This window comes from Marmota flaviventris, chromosome 4, assembly GCF_047511675.1.
Source record: "Marmota flaviventris isolate mMarFla1 chromosome 4, mMarFla1.hap1, whole genome shotgun sequence".
In the NCBI taxonomy this organism is placed as follows: domain Eukaryota; kingdom Metazoa; phylum Chordata; class Mammalia; order Rodentia; family Sciuridae; genus Marmota; species Marmota flaviventris.
The window spans coordinates 166,784,914-166,802,995 of record NC_092501.1 but is presented as its reverse complement, the minus strand read 5'-3'; the positions used below and the strand labels follow the sequence as shown (position 1 = coordinate 166,802,995).

Below are 18,082 nucleotides of genomic sequence, written 5' to 3'. Positions count from 1 at the left end.
AGCAGAGCCTGTGCCTCAGCTAGGGCCCAGGGCACATGTGGTTTTGACACAGGTGGCTTTGCCTGCAGAGCCCAAGAGAGCATGGATACTGCTGCCATTTGAGACCCAGTGTTCTCAGGTTACTGCCCAAGAGGCTAACTATCCCAACAGCTCTCCTGAACCAAGGACACAGGCCCCGATCCAGGGCTGCTGCCACCGCCAGTACCCACCGCCTCCCGTCCACAGACCTCTAGCAGCATGCTCCCTCAGCAGCCACCACTGAGGCATGCGTGGCGCTCGGCAGACACGAGGTGCAGACAGACGAAGAAAGAGACTTTTTATTAGCATCGTTACAGGCAGCGTGTCGCGTGTGAGCTGACCCTCAGTGTGCAACCCACCCAAGCCGCAGCGCAGACGTCAGTGGTGAATCTATTATTGTACGCAGTGCAGAAACAGAATCACCCTGAATGCCGACAGAGGACGGAAAATCACTTTACAAAAAGTAAATAAAAATAACACCCTTTCTACACTTAGAAAAGTGCCAGCTCTTGGGCGGCAAAACATGGGAACAATGAGGGTCACGCCCAGCCTGGACACTGCCTCGCCACATGCGGGCCAGCCCTCCTGAAAAAGCTTAACCTGAGCATCCAGGTGTTCACCCTTGGTACCTCCACGGTAACACTTTCCTGGCTCTATTATGTTTAATTTTCTAAGCATGCCAGTCTCACCATCAGCCACCCTGCACCAGGCCCAAGTGTTCAAACCAGAGACTTCCCTTTGTAAGGCTTAAATCTGAGCAAAGAATGAAAAAACCAACACCAAATCTTAACAGTCGAATCAAAGTGGAGCCGTGCCACATTAGCAAAGCACTCTTGCCTCTTTAGAGTTCTACTTTGGTAAATATTAACGTTTAACCAGTTAGCAAAATATTTAACCCAGTTAGCAAAATTAACACCGTCATTTCAATAGTTACTCTTTTTGTGCATAGTAAATGTTGCAGGATGAACTTCACATTTGATAAAGCAGATTTGAAAACGGTTTGCCAGAAAGTGTGCCCCGCTCCACACGAATCTAAGCTTGGGGACACGAGAACAGACCCCCTGCCTCTGCTGTCTGCGGCACACCTGCCAGTCTGCTAAATTGTCTGGTAGCCAGCGTGACTCCTCTTCCTGCCGATGAGGTAGGCAATGAGGACGATGAGGACGAGCCCGGCCAGGGCGCCCCCCACAGCTATGGGGATCAGCATGTTGTTCCCATCCAGCAGACACTCTTCCACTGCAAGACAGACAGCCACACACCACTCACCAAAGGACCTGCCTCCACTTGCTGGTCCTCCCCAGCCAGAGGGGCAAGAGGAGGCCAGGTGAGAGGTCTCAACTCCAGACAATTGTCACTACATAAGTCATTACAGGGTGGGACACTCTCCATTTGGCTGGGAAACCACAGCCGTGCTTCCCCCCCAAGATGAAAGGTTGGTGCCAAAGCAGGTCATGCTGGCCACCTGTGCTGCACCCAGCTCCAGACCCCTCACACTCAAGTGTTCACAGGAGGACAGCCTCCATTTCTAAATGAGACTGCCTCTGTTAAGGGAGTCCTCTGCCCCACCTGTCAGGCAGCTTGGGTCCTTCTAAAGCAAGGGGAAGGGATTTCTCCAGAATCTCTCTATTGGAAGAACAGAGTTTTCTTTGAGAGGGAAAAGGAAGCCACCGTCCCCAACTCCTGGCAGTGTGACTGGGAGAGGTCTGATGCGCTTCTACTGCCACCACTACGGCGAATGCCACCCTCAGGACCACTTACCAGACCCAAACCTGTCGCCTTCCACCTGGAAGGCCTGGACCCACACTCTGAAGATGTTGAGGGAGAAGGCCTGGGTGACACGGATGTGCTCCTCAGTGTTGCACTTGTAGGAGTGCCCGACGGTGGCCTGTAGGGCTCTCAGTGAGGTGTTGGTGGCTCTGAAGGTGGGCTCTGCAAAGCAGTCAAAAGTCTGAGTCCCCAGGGCCACAGTGGCTGGGGCCTGGTGAATTGTGGGGTCTTACCTTTGGCGTCAGGAAAAGTTGCATTCAACTGGATCCCTTGTAGGAAAAACCGGCTAGAGCTTGCATTCTGAGAGGGAAGAGAGTGCACAGTCTGTCAACCCACAGGTCCCTGGTGGTCCACTGGACTTCCCACATTCCTAGCTTTAGGACAAAGCTGCTTATCTTATCATCTGAAGGAGCACCATGACTCTAGGAACACAAAGTTTGCTTAGTTCCTTCCAGACCATTTCAAAGATTCAGATTCTCTAATAAAATTGGGTTTGCAGGAGCCATCTTACAAAAAAGTAAAATTGTTTTGAATGGGTACAGTTAAAAAAGAGCCCCAACTATCAAATCAGTCCATTTGCACAGCATCAGATGGTTGTGAGTGGTTCCAACACTCTTCCCACTTCACTGGCTGACTGACACCATGGCTCCTTCCAAGCACAGGGCACAGGACATGGATCACCACTGCTAGGAGATAGGTGGCAGCACCTGGCCCCAGGAAAGAGTGGCCTGGCCCCTAGTCAGCAACCTGTGCCCTGCAGGCACCCTGGCTTTCAGGCCTACACAGGTCTTTCTGAAATGTCCGCAGAATAAATGAACAATGGTGTGCCTCAATGAGAAAGTGGGAGGGGAACTCAGGAAGATGCACACAGGGTGGCAGAGTCTGCGCACTGGAAGCAGAGCTGTGACTCTGGACTCTGAACCACAGACGCCGGGCTTACACACAGCACCCTGCTAGTGGGCCACAGCGGTCCTGCCTGACACTGTTGCAAGGGCATGAGAAAGGCAGCAGGAGGAAGACCCCAGTGAGCAGCCCTAATGCTGAAGGAGCAAAGAGCCTCACCATCCCAAACCACAAGACCAGGACCATGCCCTTCTTGCTCTGCAGCTCCAGGGTCACTAGGAGGGAACTGCAGTTCCCGCTGGCTGTGGTCTCGTTTGGGTTGATGTTCAGCACACTAGTCACCGTCTGAAAGAAAAGCAAACAGGTCACGACCTCAGGCCCTGGGCCCAGGCTAACACCTCACGTCAGCCAAACCCCAGGGAACGCTGAGCAAATGTCCAGGTCCTACAATGTTTCCCACTGTTTCCAACACACTCAGAATGCTGGGCGGTGTGGCCTTACACCAGCCCCACTCCCTCAGAGCTGCACACTTTTTTCTTAAAAAAATTCTTACCTGATTTTCAAAACGTGGTCTCACTGCATGCCCAGGCTGGCCTTTTAATTCCTGGGCTCAAGCCATCCTGTCTCAGTCTCCCAGGTAATGCAGACAACAGGTGTTTGTACCACACCTGGCTCAGCCACACTTTAAAACTCAAGCCAGCACCCTTTCTCCCAGGGAATAATAAAAACTGATACCTAAATGAGTGTCAGCAGTTCAGGGGAAATGCAGTGCACCCCCCAGGACTGACACTTTCTCTCTGAGGGGTCCAACAAGCACTGTAGGCCGACAGTGTGGCGGGCACAGTGCTCTGCAGTGAACCCGACTTGGGGCAACACCCTCTCCATGCACTCTCCCTACCGTGTTGTCCCTCCGGGCGTAAGTGACGTTCAGCTGCAGCCCCATGCTGGCCAGCAGGCAGGTCCCGTTGTCACCACTCACGTTGTACCTGGACACGGAGGGGCTCTCAGCGGGCACAGGGCTAGGCGAAGGGCTGGGTGGAGCAGGTGGCAGGGCAGTTGGGGAAGGCTCAGGCTTGTCCTGCTTGCAGCGTGACTCTGCAGGGATGTTGGAGGGGGTGCAAGTTCAAAGCCCAGCTCTCTGGTAATGACTGCTAGCTCACCTGAGGCCAAACTCAGAACTGAGAACCCACTGTAGACCCCTAGTCTCTTCTCAGAGGTGACTGCCCCCCAGAGGACAGCATGAGGTCATGCTCTCTTAGGCATACGACAGAAGCAGGTCACACAGTGGGCTCAGGGGAGCAGACCAGGTGGGTATGCTAGAGTATCCTCTATGCACCGGGTGCTTCACTTCAGCCAAGGCAGTGGGTCACTATGCCACCGTGTGGCCTGTCACCAGAGAACACACGTGCAAGGCCCTCTTTTTGGACATGTGCCCCACAAATGTGACTTTTGGTTGTTCATTCGCTCTAAGCGGTCTCCTACCAGGCACTGTGCTAGCACTGACAGAGAGGACAGCAGAGGTCCTGGCCTCCCAGGCTCAGCAAGTGGAGCAGCATAAGCATAGGCGCTGACCATGTCTGCCAGTTGGGACAGGGCAGCTTCCCTGAGGACCCCAAACAGGGACTCAAGGTGAACAGGCCAGCCAGCTATCTCAGGGCTGTAAGGGTAGGGACAAGCATCCTCCTTTAAAGAGAGGGTAGAGGGGGAAGGCACGGAGATAGACAGGTGAGGGACAGGGGTATGCTCACAGGACAGCGGGGACGGAAAGGCCTGTAGGGAGGGGACACACTGAGGAGTCTGATCATGGTCCTGTCCCTTAGAATGTGATCTAACAAAAATTTACATCTAGCACTAAGGCAGACTGAACCCAGGCAAGAGAGCTGATCACTGCACAGGAGTCAAGCTGGCCCTCTATGGGCGATGCTCTCAAACAGCACTTCTTCACCACCTTACTTCTGAGGAGAACCAAGAAATTTAGAACAACGTTCATACATTTCCCATCCAATGTGATCCTTTCCACATTTTTTCCTAAGTCATGAGAATGTGGCCTAAAATATCCAGCGTGGGTGAGCCCACAGGAATTTGCTATGGAACTTCGTGAACCACTTATTACCAGGAGCGAAGAACCAAGCTCTCATTTCAGCTCTTCTCCCGTTGCCAGCTCCTATCCCACCCCCATGTATATTTGCAGCAGGGGACAGGATGGGGTCCTTCCCCAGAACACGCCCCGCTTCACCTCGTGGGTGTGGATGGAGATCTTCACCTGCTGTACCTCCCAAGTGGTGCTTGGCACACTTCTGGAATGCTCCCTCACCAGCAGCGTCTTCCCCATGTGAGACCCACTTCTGGACAGAGCAGAACAACAGAGATGACCCAGCCCGGGCCCAGAGAACCTGCCTGGAGCTCTGCAGTCACTTAACCCTGGGCAACAAGGCAATGCAGATGCTGAGGCCAAGGCGGCACTGAACCACACTTAACTCAGGACTCGAGAAGTCTGGTGGTAAAGGGCTCTCTTCATTCTCTCTGGATGATGTATGCAAAACCCACGCATCAACCAGCCTCATCCTTCATTCCCTGAACATACACTAAGTACCAAAGCCCTCCCTGCAGAAGGCTCATGACCTAGAAGACATCATCACACAAACTGCAAAGACACACACCACAGGAGATGTCCTGGACCCTCAGAACTCAGGACGCAGGGCAGCTATGGGTGCACCCTTCCAGACTACCTCCCAAAGGCTTCTGCGCCATCCAGGCCCCAGACAGCCTCCTGAGAGCAGCAGTGCTCAAACAGGCCTGCCTGCTGCCATCAAGAAGCAACCTCAGGTGACAAGAACCTGTCAGCATCAATGCCTTCAGCTCAGGCGAGTCTGGAGGGAGATCCCGGTTCTTAAGAAATCAGTCAAAAACACTGGCCAATCGGGCAGAGTGAGCCTTATAATGACAAGGCTTCAAAGCCATGGAAGCCTTCGACTCACAGCAAGCACCCCCCTCCCAAGCCGGAAGATACACAGACAGCAGTGTCCCAGGGCCAGGTGAACTGACCACAGCCCAGGCTTCTCTACACAGCCAGGCCCAGGCGAGCATCGTCTGCCTGGCTCTCGAGCACTCAGCAAAGGTGCTGCTTTCCTCATCACAGGCCAACAGGAGACCCGTGCGTCCTGGCTTGTGCTTTCCTTTCTCTCACCAAGTCTCCTTCGACACAATGTTGAGTTCAAAGGCAAGATGAATGAGGCTGTCTGTTTAAGGCCACCGCTGCTCTGCTGACGAATAGGCCACAGAGGCCTCGCTCCTCCACTAGTAGCTTGTCAAATAAAAGCTACATGGGTAAGAGACCAAGGGGCTGTTTTCTGACCAAAGAAATCAGTGACTTAATGAATCCATTCAGCATGTATTAGGAACCATTCAGAGCAGGCTGGGGACACAAGAACAGACTCCATATGATTGATCTGGGACCTTTCCCTGGAACAGCTCTTGACTTGGTTAAGAGACACCAAAAAATAAGTCATAAAAGTGACTAGGAACCAAAAATATGAAAAGGAAATGAAATGACCAATTCTGAGAGACCTCAAGGATTCTTAAGCAGTCTGCCAACAAGGCAGTCGTGTGATCAGTGTTTCAAATGTCAACTCGTCCTCTATGCTTGTGTCCCGTAGTGCTGGCCTTCAGCAAGTCCTTGCTGCCCACTGCTGAGGCCCTACCCAAGGCAGTGAGTGGTGGGAGGACTGCACCCAGGGCTTCTCACATGCTAGGCAAGTATGCTACCCTGAGCCCCGCTCTGGCCCAGTTTGGTTTGTGCTTACTATTTTTTTTTTTTTTTTTTTTTTTTAGCAAGAAGGGCCTGGACTGACGAGGACTTACCCTAGGCTGTGACTCAACACTGAGATGGCTTCCAAAAGCCCAGGGGCTCCTTCCTCCTACTGAAGAGAACCTCCTCCACCCTTCACCCTTGTTGCCGGCAAAAAGAGGGACAGACCTGGATTGTCAGGACACCCCAGCTTTTGTGGAACATTTGGGAAGTTTTAGGATAATTTTAACTCCCCTATTACCCACTAGAACGCACTAAAAAAGGGCTCTAAGATCTTTGAAAAAGAAGCAAGATTTCCTTTATTCACAATGTGTACCTGCAGATTTAACAAACTCAAGAAATCATGATGAAAGGGCAGGTATGGATGTTCTTAGCCCCTTCTCTAAAGGGAGGACGCGCTGAGTGACCATCCTCTGGTGGACAAATTGATGGCGAGTCAGGGACAGCCACCCACAACAAGGTCCCCATGACTCATCAGTTTCAAAGCCCATCCTCTGGGGTAGACAACATCCAACATGAGCACATGGCCAGTCCACCCCACTGGCTGCCCCCAGAGAGGTACACGTGGCGGCCTCAGGCATCAGGAGCCTTCTTCTCAGACTCTTTTCACAAGCATGTGCTCTCCACGTAACTATGGTGTGAATGTGAACAGTGAGGGGTGCTGGTGAAGCACACTGGGTATACAGCAACCACTCAACTCTACTAGGAACCTAAAACTATTACAAAAATAAAATCTCTCTAAAAATAATTAACCTCAAAAAAACACAGCAAGTCTTCTATCTCTGCTTGTATTCACTTTCAGTCCAGAGAGAGCAGCCAAGGTCTCAGGGCTTGTCCTTGCTGACCACCACTGCACGGCTTTTCCCTTCAAGCCCTCTCTGCGTGGGGAAGAAAGCAGGGCACCAGGTGACATGTGCCCAGGATGTAGAGCTAGGTGGCAAGCCACATTCTGTGACCACCACATCCAGGCCAAGCCAGTAGCAGACACTGGACAAGGTCATCAGGCCAGACTCTGGTTTCCAGGTTCTTCCTGCTCTTCAGATCTGAGACCTCTGATGGCCCACATAACCAGGGACTCGTGACTGAACACTCTCTGCTCTGAACACTGTCACCCTGCCTAATGAGGTCACTGCAAGCTGCCTGGGCATGGACTGAGTATGGCACTCCTAGAGACTGCCAGACAGGCCATCTTCACTGGTGCCCACATGCCAGCAGCGCCCTCCCCACCCCACCAAGCAGACACAGACAGGCTCAGTGTGCTCACTGTGTCATCGTGGGTGAGCCTGTGCATGCGCCAGTGGGCCAGGAGCCATTCCACAAACTCCAGGGGCTTCTGTTAACCATTCAACATGGCAAGGTTTGTCCAAAGACCTGACTCAAGTTGGCTTCCTTCAGAACTTCCCTGTGACAGTCCTGTTCCTCCCAGTTACACCTGGCTTTGGGGGGCAGGACTTCTCAGGCCTGGCTCTACCACTAACGCTCTTGTCACTGATCAAAGGTCAGCAAGTCCTTTCTACAAAGTGACAGGCAGTAAATATTCTAGATTTGCAGGCTCTAGTTCTGTCCTGAGAACTGGACTCTGCCATTGCTAATGCAAAAGCAGGTGCAGAAAACCCTGAGCAGGTAGCAGTGCTGTGCCCATCAACGGGAGACGCTGTTTCTATGTCCCCCAAGCTACATCCTAAGCACCCCACTCCTTCTAAATAAATTCTGAGATAGGATCTTGCTAAGTAGTTCAGGCTACCTCCAGTCTTCTTCCTCAGCCTCCCAGTCACCGGAATTACTGGGTGTGCCACGGTACCTGGCCAGACACTGAGTCTTATAACCTGGTTGTTTATTTTTTGTTTTCAAACCTTAGACAGCAGGACTGGGCCTGTGCCTGGGTGCACCCTGCTGTGAGCATATACCCCGAGACCGCAATGGACCCTAACTAGCACCCAAGAAAAAGCATCCTGTTAGCCACTCCCCCAAGTCACCTTGGAGCCGACTACTGGGGAAGAGGCCAAACCAAGGTCAATCAGGGCAGGTCTGAGGTCAAGGGAAGGCCATGTTCTCTTCATCCACCTGCAGTGGCCAGGTGAGCCCTTCTTAGGCCAATCACACATCCTCTACTTCTGAAATGTGACAGAGGTTTCTGAGCTGGCGGTTGGGGAGGATTTTCTCAAGTAACAATAAAATGATTTAAGAAAAAAAAAAAAAACATACAAAAGGAAAGGAGATAGTAAAATGTATGTGCTACTCTTTGCCAGACACTGATAAGTAGTTTGCATAAATTTATATTTTAATCCCAACATGCTTCAAAGACGGGAAGAGGTGGCTTGGACCCACCTGTCTGGACCTCACGCCCACTGGCTGAGTCCACAGGTGTGGGTCAGACACAGACTCAGAAAGGCAGTGCTGATCCATGGCCTCCTGAGTGGAACTGAGAGTGCTCTGTGCCTCTGATCCCACTAGTGGGGTCATGAGGGAAGGTTCCAGTGGCCTTGCTCTTCTGCTGCCCTCCCTTTCCTCCTCTCCTCCCCTCCTCCCTTCCTTCTCTTGCTTTCTGCAGTACTGGGGATTGAACCCAGGAGTGCTTTACCACTGACTACATCTCTAGTCCTTTTCACTTTTGGAGACAGTCTCTAACTGGCCTAGCCTGAACTTGCAGTCTCCCTGCCTCAGCCTCCCAAGTTGTTTGGATTGCAGGTGTGCACTACTATGCCAGGATTGCTCTTCTTTGTGGCAAAAACACTTAAAAACCACTCTCTCAGCAATACTCAAGAACACAGTGCATCACTGGTCACCACCATCACCATGTGGCACAATGATCTCTGGGTTCTAGTGATCTAACTGGAGCACTCTATCTGCAGGCCAACATCCCCACCTGAGCCCGGGGCTGTCACCAGCCTACTCTCCTTGCCTGTGAGATCAAGACTGACATCTGAGATCAGATGACACTTGCCCTTTGGTGCCTGGCTTATTTCACTCCAACCTTCTACTCTTGTGAATCAAGATGTGTCCACCCTCATCTACAGAGGTCATCTTCTCCAAAGAGAAGAGTTCTGCTGCACAGCTCTGCAAAGAGGCATCCCTGGCTGCGTAAACATTCTCTCCATGTGGTATGCCAGGCACCTGATACCGAGAAGTGAGCTACTGCAGCCACATGACCAACACCAGAGGACAAGGTCAGCGTCCTACCTCCCTTGCTGAAGCTGCTGCTTGACAGGTAGGCCTGGATGGTGGCATCGCTGAGGGTGATGGTCACATTGCTCATGTGGACCTGGGTGGTGCTGACACACCTGTACTTCTTGTCTATGTCGGCCTTGATGTCAGTTACAGATGAAACATTCTTGACTTCTGCATCAAAAACAAGATTAAAAATAAACAAAAAATAATGATCAAAATAAAAAAAACCCTACAATTTTGAACTACTTGCAGTACTCTGCTAAAGTGATTTCTCAGCATCTTCCCACCCAAATCTCTCTCTCTTCAAGCAGTCAACCCTGATCCCTACCCTTGGAACTTGCGTTGGGGAAAGTCCATGTGTCTGACATGTTGTAAATAAAACTCATGAGCTGGACCCGATAACGTGTTGTGTTTCTTGTGAAAGTGAGGGTCAGCGAATGTCCTCTTCCGAAAGCAATCACGAGGCTAGAGTCAGAAGCGTTTTTTCCACCACAAGAGCTGCTGTTCAGTACTTCTGCAGAGGGTGGCAGTTCAAAGCTCACGTTCTAGAATAAACACAATTGCAACAGAGCCCGATGAGAATGCATGTTATTAAAGCGATTCAAATACTAAAGACAGAGATCTGTTAAGTCTGACAGGCTTACACCTCAGTTCCAACTCAGATACACTATCTTTTCTATGAGCTGGAGTCCTTCAAACTCGTCTTCTAGTTATTGTTGTAGGCTCTAGTTACCTCATAGTTCTATAAAGTATTCTTTTTTATTTTGGGAGGTACAAGGGATCGAACTCAGGGGCACTCAACCTCTGAGCCACACCCCCAGCTTTATTTTGAATTTTATTTAGAGACAGGGTCTCATTGAGTTGTTTAGCATCTCACTTCTGCTGAGGCTGGCTTTGAACTGGTGAACCTCCTGCCTCAGCCTCCTGAGCTGCAGAGATTACAGACATGTGCCACTGCACCTGGCTTCACTTTTTTTAATGTAAACAAGAAAACTCATTTTTAAAAAAGATCGATTACATCAGTTAATAGAAAAGTAAATCAAATCTAAGAGAAAGGTGACTTCATTATTCATAGTTTAAAACTTCGCTCCTATTAAAACAAAACTTTAATTGGGGCTGGGATTGTAGCTCAGCGGTAGGGCGCTCGCCTAGCATGGGCAGGACCTGGGTTCGATCCTCAGCACCACATAAAAATAAAAGGCATTGTGTTGTGTCCATCTACACCTAAAATAAATAAATAAAATAAATATTTTTAAAAAAAAGACTTTAATCTATTTATAACAGAATAAAAACTATAAAGTTACTTTGAAGTGCCCTGAAACTTAATTCTTACTGGGTGTCAGGACCAGCTACATATTCATTATAACTGAAATTCTGCCACTACTATTTTTACTATAGAACATTTGTAGTTTAAAGAATATCTCTTAAACCAAAGTATTTACTTGAGAATTGTTTGAATTTACTGTTATAAGCAAAACTGGAAAATCACCTAATGTGCATTAAAATGAACTAGGTTATGCAAACATGGTTCTAGAAACTGACAGAATTACAGCGTAACGGACTGATTTCTACAACATCCAACTACCAAGACCATATCTAAAAAAGTAAAGTTGAAATTAAAAAGTGCTTGGACAAATATTTATAACTTGAGACGTTGTTACAAAACAAATCCTTGTTTCCAGTTTTCTTCAATTTGGACAGACACATGGAGACAAAGACATAGTTAATAAACACAGGCCAAGTGGCTGCACAGAGCACAGAGAGTGCTGGAGGACCGCACCCTTCTTCCTGGTACTCCAGCACCACTACTGCCCTTTGCTAGTTGACAGCTCAGTGACAGTCAGATGGCAGTATGCAAGGAAAAATGGAGCTTCAGCCAAGAACTGAACATAAAATGTACCTCAGGGATGCAATTACTGAGTAGATATTATGCAGAACGAGTATGTGAAATACCCACTAATGACTAGTTGAGGAAGAAACACAATAAATACATGCTACCTATCTGTCAGCAATCTAGGAAACAGAAAGGCCTCACTCATCCCATAGAAACACAAAAGTTGTTTTAATACACGATGAACATTTTAATCAAAGTAATGAGGTGCTATAAGCCAAGTTATACAGATGTTTTCAAGTATAACACTATATCCAAAGTAAATGCAACATCACACACCTACAACGCTGTTCAATGGGCATTAGGAAGAGCAAGCCTGCCAATAGGGAGGCGGCTTAGCAAGCGGTGCTGACCAGTGCCCTGAAGTGCCATGCTGTGACTGTAAAGGGTCATCGCGAAGACCACAAAGACACATGTACTAAACACAGGTGACAGCACAGGTCACTGGAGAAGGGGCACGTTAATGAGGGGTCGCTTCTCAGATTCAGTTTTAAACTTACGCTCTCTCACACACATAGATGAAGCACGAGCACCAGCATCTCCTACCTGAGAACCATGCACAGTCTCATAGCTCATCCTGAAGGCAGCGGAGAAGTTGGCCATTATGCAAGCTGTCCCATTGCCGTCTTTCACCACAAACATGGCTGAGGCACCATGGACAACACCTGCTGATTCCAGGAAAGACAGACAGAATCAGGCATCTTTCTCAAAGTACCAGGGGGCATTTTGGTTTTCTGTACCTAGAGTGGGAGTGCATTTTATTAAGAGATTCCACTATACTCCTAAACCACTGAAGAACTACACTGGGCTCTGTGTGACACAGCAGCATCACCTGGTATTCTGTCCCTCCTGGACACACTCTAGTGCTTTATTTCAGAACACTCAATGGGTGTTTACAGTCCATTTCCAGGCCAGTGCTCTGCATCCGTGGTTCCTGGCTCCTCAGGAGCCTGTGAAGATGTGGTGGGGCTTTGGGAGCATATCACACTCCTCATACAACCTTTTGTGGGGACACTGGGGAGAGCATGCAGCTCCCTTCACTGCAGACCTGAACTGGTATTTCAAGTCCCATCTGCTGTGGCTTCTCAGGGACTAGTGTGTGACAAGAAAAGTCATTCTGAGGCCAGGGTTACGGCTCATTGGTAGAGCGCTTGCCTAGCATGCATGAGGCACTGGGTTTGATCCTCAGCACCACATTAAAAAATAAATAAATAAATAAAGGTATTGTGTCCATCTACAACTAAGAAAGAAAGAAAAACAGAAGTTATTCTGAACTCATTACCCAATTTCAGGAAGGTCCTCACATACAGTGACTGGAACTTAACAAGAACAGGGCGAAGACATCTTAAGTATACTGAAAATTAAAGGGCAGGTGAAAGCCACATGGGTCTTTCTGGCCTAAAAGTGGGCCTTGCTGAAAACCTCCTCTCTGGATTCTTTAGGCTGCCCTGCACTGATCAAGATGCCTAGCAAATGCAATCGGATCACTCTGGTACAAAAGTAGTACTTCTGAAAAACCACTAGTTTTATTACAGTTTGTACACAGATTGCCCCAAATTTGTGTTTTTGCTGGTTCTTTTTGTTTTGTTTTGTTATCAGGGATTGAACTCAGGGGCATTCGACCACTGAGCCACATCCCCAGCCCTATTTTGCATTTTATTTAGAGACAGGGTCTCAATGAGTTGCTTAGCACCTCACTAAGTTGCTAAGGCTGGCTTTGAACTTGCAAGCCTCCTGCCTCAGGCTCCTGGGGCCGCTGAGATTACAGGCATGTGCCATAGTGCATGGCTTGTTTTTGCTAGTTCTAAAGCCAAATATTTATCAGCCATCACTGTGTAGTGAAATACAGAAATGACACGCTGTCACTGGTCCCTGCTGTTACAAGCTTGTGTACACCCTTCCCAATGACATTTATACACCTGGGGTCTGATGTGACATTCCAAGTGGGTGTGTACGCCCATCTGATGAGAATTCATCTGCACACCTGGAACTTGGTCTTCCACTCTAAAAAGTGGAAACATGACTCAAGCACGGTTTGGGAACAGCATCCTCAAAGAGAGGCTTCAACTTTTCATTTAAAATTCTGTGTTTTTTTTTTTTTTTGGAAAGTAAATTAACTCCAGTGAACCTAATTCATTTCATCCTTGGGACTTTGAAAAAAATAAAATCTTTCGAGAAACTGGTATTCAAGTTCAGAACCAAGAAAGTACCCAGAAATACCACATACCTTCCCTTAGAGAAGGGAAGACCACACCTACACTCCTGAAGAAGTGCTGCTGTGTGGGGCTGAAGCAGATTCCTTCCACAGAAGGAAGCCTGTGTAGCTACTGCATGCTCTGCTCTGCTTTCTGACCCATACATAGCCTGCGGTGCTCAGGCAGTGTCACCCTAAAAGCATTCGCAATTAGCCAATGCGACACTTTAAAAACCTAGAAGACTCATCACTGTATTTCCCACATAGTAAAGCTTTTAAAAAACAGAACATTCCTACCCCTGTCTGTGAGGGACAGCAGCAAGGCAGAAAAGCCAGAGCAGAGGCAGCAAGCCAGTTGGTGAAGGCATGGGCACTGAGGCCAAAGAAAGAATGGAACAGACTCTAGCACATCCATGGCCTGAGATGTCCTCAGTGGGAGGACCAGAGGTCACTTGTCTGACAGAGCAGGATGCCCACATGGGATCATACACAGGCCAGCTCTTACCAAGTGGTGCTCTTACCCAAGTTTCCTAAATCATTAAAAAAAAAAAAAAAAAAATCCTTCTGGGGCTGGAGATGCAGCTCAGTGGTAGAGCACTTGCCTATCATGCATGAAGCCCTGGCTTTAATCCCCAATACTGAAGGAAAAAAAAAAGATCTTTTTATTGACCCAAAGCACTTCATTAGGAAACACTTCACCCTAAGTCACCTGTCAGTCACCTTTTTTTCATTTACTAAGTACGGTGAGTCTAAGCTTTAAAAGGAAAAAAAAAAAAAGAGGTATCACTCACAAATTTAAAATAAGCTTTAGCAGCACTCAACATCCATGTTTATTCTGGAAAGGCCCACAAATTTTGAACTATTAAAAATAAGAAATTTGGGCTGGGGATGTGGCTCAAGCGGTAGTGCGCTCGCCTGGCATGCGTGCGGCCCGGGTTCGATCCTCAGCACCACATACAAACAAAGATGTTGTGTCCGCCGAGAACTAAAAAATAAATATTAAAATTCTCTCTCTATTTCTCTCTCTTCCTAAAAAAAATAAAATAAGAAATTTATCTGCCCTAAAGGTCAATTCTGGTCGAGAGAAAAATTTAAATAAGAGCACTAGAACAGAATTTTAAGAAAAATGTATATAAAGATAGTCTTTAAAAAATTTCTTAACTGTGACAGCTGGCTTAGGGCAGCTTCTAACCTCAGTTAAGGTGCCTGAGGTAACCTGACAAGTGTCAGGGCCTGGCGGGAGCAGCTGCTAGGGGGCCCAGTGCCTGCCAAGGACTGCTGGCTCTGTTCACCCAGAACCAATGAATTTATTTCTCCAGGGGTCACTTAAAGGAGCAACTTTGGCTTGTTCTTTCAAAATACTCACATTTGTACAAAGTCCTTTTTTGACACTGCAGATGCAGGAAGCACATGAGACGGACAGCAGCACTTCAGAGGCCTCAGCCCCCAGGGGCCCCTCCACCACATACTAGCTCTGTGACCCTGGCACAGAGTAGCCACCCCACTCTCGGTTCATGTACTTTTGACAAGGAAATAAGGGTGCTGATCCCCCAGGCTATGAGGGCATCTCCAGTAGCCAATGCAGTGGAGCACTGGTGCAGGGCAGTCATTCATTTCAATGCTAGCCACTGTTACTTAATTCTTTAATTCTCAGGCTCTGACAAAGCATCAAAAAGATACATTATTTAATAAGCACTATTCCCAGGCCAACCTCAAATGCTTGGATTCAAGCTTTACTACAGCCTCAGCCTCGGAGAGGTGGGACTACAGGCATGTGTCATCACATGCTGGCTTAACAAGCACTTACTTTGTGATAAGCACTACTCAAGTACTTTGCAATTAATCTGCTTACCATGACAACCCTAACAGGTAGACACTACTATGACTCCATTTTACAGAGGTGGATACTAAGACACAGACAAGCTGACTGATTCGCTCAATATCACACATCAAATGAAGGGCAGGAGTCTTCTGTTGTGGCACAGGGCTAATAAGCTGGTTGCAGGGCATATACCACTGTTGAGCACACTGCCTCTCCAGTGCCTGGTGAGGGGGTATGTTTTAAATTATTAAATGTTTCTTTTGAAATGAGAGACTGCTATCTGAAGCCAATAAATTTCTTTTTAAAACTGATTTGCAGGGGCTGGGGATGTGGCTCAAGCAGTAACGCGCTCGCCTAGCATGTGCGAGGCGCTGGGTTCGATCCTCAGCACCACATAAAAATAAAATAAAGATGTTGTGTCCACCGAAATAATAAAAAATAAATATTAAAAAATTCTCTCTCTTAAAAAAAAAAACTGATTTGCAGGGTCTGGGATTGTGGCTCAGTGGTAGAGCACTTGCCTAACAAGTGTGAGGCACTGGGTTTGATCCTCAGCACCACATAAAAATATAAAACCAAATTAAAGGTTTCTGTACATATACAACAACAAAAAAATTTTAAAAAAACCTAATCTGCATAAAAATCCAATTCTATTTTGTCCTGGCTTCTTTCAAATTGAGAATTTTTCTTTTTTTGGTACAAGGGACTCAACCCAGGGGTGCTTAATCACTGAGTCAAACCCTCAGAGATATTTGTTTTATTTAGAGACCAGGTCTCCACTAATTTGCTGAGGCTGGCCTGGAACTTGGGAGCCTCCTGCCTCAGCATCCTGTGCTGCTGGGATCACGGTCATGTGCCACCATGCCCACCCAGTGTTTTTTTTTTTTCTTAACCAGCAACAATTACCTGCAAAGATTAAAAAAAAAAAAAAAAAAAAAAGACCCAAGCTCCATCCCAGGCACAGGTCACAACCTTAAGTGGCAGGACAGAGTATTCCTAAAAAGCCAATTTGTGACTAAAATTGGTTAAGGACCACTGTTGTAAAATTCAACAGTCCTAAACAAAATAAGCCAGACACAGCAGAAAGACAACAATCCTGTTGGAGGTGGGGGGTGGTCATAAAAGCAGGAGACCAACAGGGTAAAGAAAGTTGGGGCGTAAGGGGAGGTGCTGGAAAACAAAAATTGTCAAACTATGGTATATGCCTGTACGATCATGCTACAATGAAACTCACTATTCTGCATAATATGCACCAATAATAAAAATCAGACACGTGTAAGTGCCACACACTGTCAAGTCTGGGTTGGGCTTTACATATGGGAAAGGCTAAAGACTTGTCAAACAGTCACAGAAGAGGTAGCCTGGTGCCAGGTCACAGGATATGTAGTTTAAGTAATGAGAGAGAGAATACTGTTTGGGGTGCATCCATCCTAACTCCACCGGAAAAGCCGACAAACTCCACTACCGAGGGTAACACTGGTTACCACAAAAAACCTTTCAAACTTCCTAAGTGGCCGACGTCATTCGGAAACAGGAAAGCATTCAGTCGTCATCTATGTTTAAGTTGACATTACACAATTACACCGTTTAGGAAGTAAAACTTCGGTTCTTGCTTCTCCGTTCTTTCTAAGGATACCCAACAGTGGCAGCTTTACCCAGTTCTAGTTATTAATGTAGAAAAATTTAGAAACCAGGATCCTTTTTTTTAAGTTGTTTTATGGTAAAGTCGTGCGTTAAAGTAAACATTAAAACACCTTTTTGCCTGCGATCCCAGCGACTGAGAAGCTGAGGCAGGATAACTGCTAGTTCGAGGCCAGCCGGGGCAGCGCGCAGGCTGGGGAGGTGGTGGGTGGCTGGGGAGGTGGTGGGTGGCTGGGGAGCGCCCGCCCCGCGCGCAGAGGCCGGGCTGCGGCGTCAGGCGCGAGCCCCGTCACACAGGTCGGCGCGCTCCAGCCGGCCCCCCGCGGCGGGCCGGCACACCCTGAGCCTCGCGCGCCCTTCTCAGGCCGCGGCCTCCCGCGTCCCGGCCTCGAGCCAGGCTGCGGGCTCCCCCGCGAGGCTCCCCCGGGGCGGCTCCCGCGGCGCACCGGCCTTCCACGCAGGCGGCGCAGGCCGGAACGCAACGCGAAGCCCCGGGCGGCGGGGGCGCAGCGCGAGTCGGGCGGCCGGGGCCGGCAGGCTCGCCCGCGGCCTCCGCGCCACCGGGCCCCGCCGCCATGGCGCCGCGCCCAACGGCCGCCGCGAGCGCAGCCCCCCGCCCGCGCTCACCAAGCAGCAGCAGCAGCAGTCGCCGGGCGCCGCCGAGGGCCGCCATGGCGCGGGGCGGCCGGGACGCGGCGGACGGGAGTGTGGGCCGGCGGGCGGGAGCGCGGCGTCCACCTCTGGAGAGCCCCGGCCGCTGCGGCGCCGGCACCGACGAGACCCCGCTGCCCGCGGCGCCTGTCACGTGAGCGGCGCCGCGCCCGGCCGCCACGTGACCGGCAGGTATCGCGAGAGCGCGCGTCGACGCCGGCCACGGTTGCCCCGCTGCACCTCGCCCTCCAGGCGTCCCTCGGCAGACACGTGACCCCG

General features: G+C 49.3%; 1 protein-coding gene across 2 annotated transcripts; it reads right to left on the bottom strand.

Annotated features, from left to right (window-relative positions):
* Positions 1 to 299: 299 nt before the first annotated feature.
* Positions 300 to 17,971, bottom strand: Lamp1 (lysosomal associated membrane protein 1). 2 transcript variants are annotated; one of them, XM_027938853.2, is made up of 9 exons: positions 17,780 to 17,971; positions 12,042 to 12,163; positions 9,933 to 10,149; positions 9,617 to 9,775; positions 3,527 to 3,723; positions 2,848 to 2,973; positions 2,019 to 2,085; positions 1,777 to 1,947; positions 300 to 1,254 (listed from the first exon to the last, which is right to left on the bottom strand). In XM_027938853.2, the coding sequence occupies exons 1-9, from the start codon at positions 17,823 to 17,825 to the stop codon at positions 1,115 to 1,117; spliced, it is 1,245 nt and encodes a 414-aa protein (XP_027794654.1). In that variant the 5' UTR covers positions 17,826 to 17,971; the 3' UTR covers positions 300 to 1,114. The 2 variants fall into 2 exon arrangements, with proteins under 2 accessions (XP_027794654.1, XP_027794655.1); XM_027938854.2 differs by having other exon boundaries at positions 12,042 to 12,160.
* Between the last annotated feature and the right edge of the window lie 111 nt (positions 17,972 to 18,082).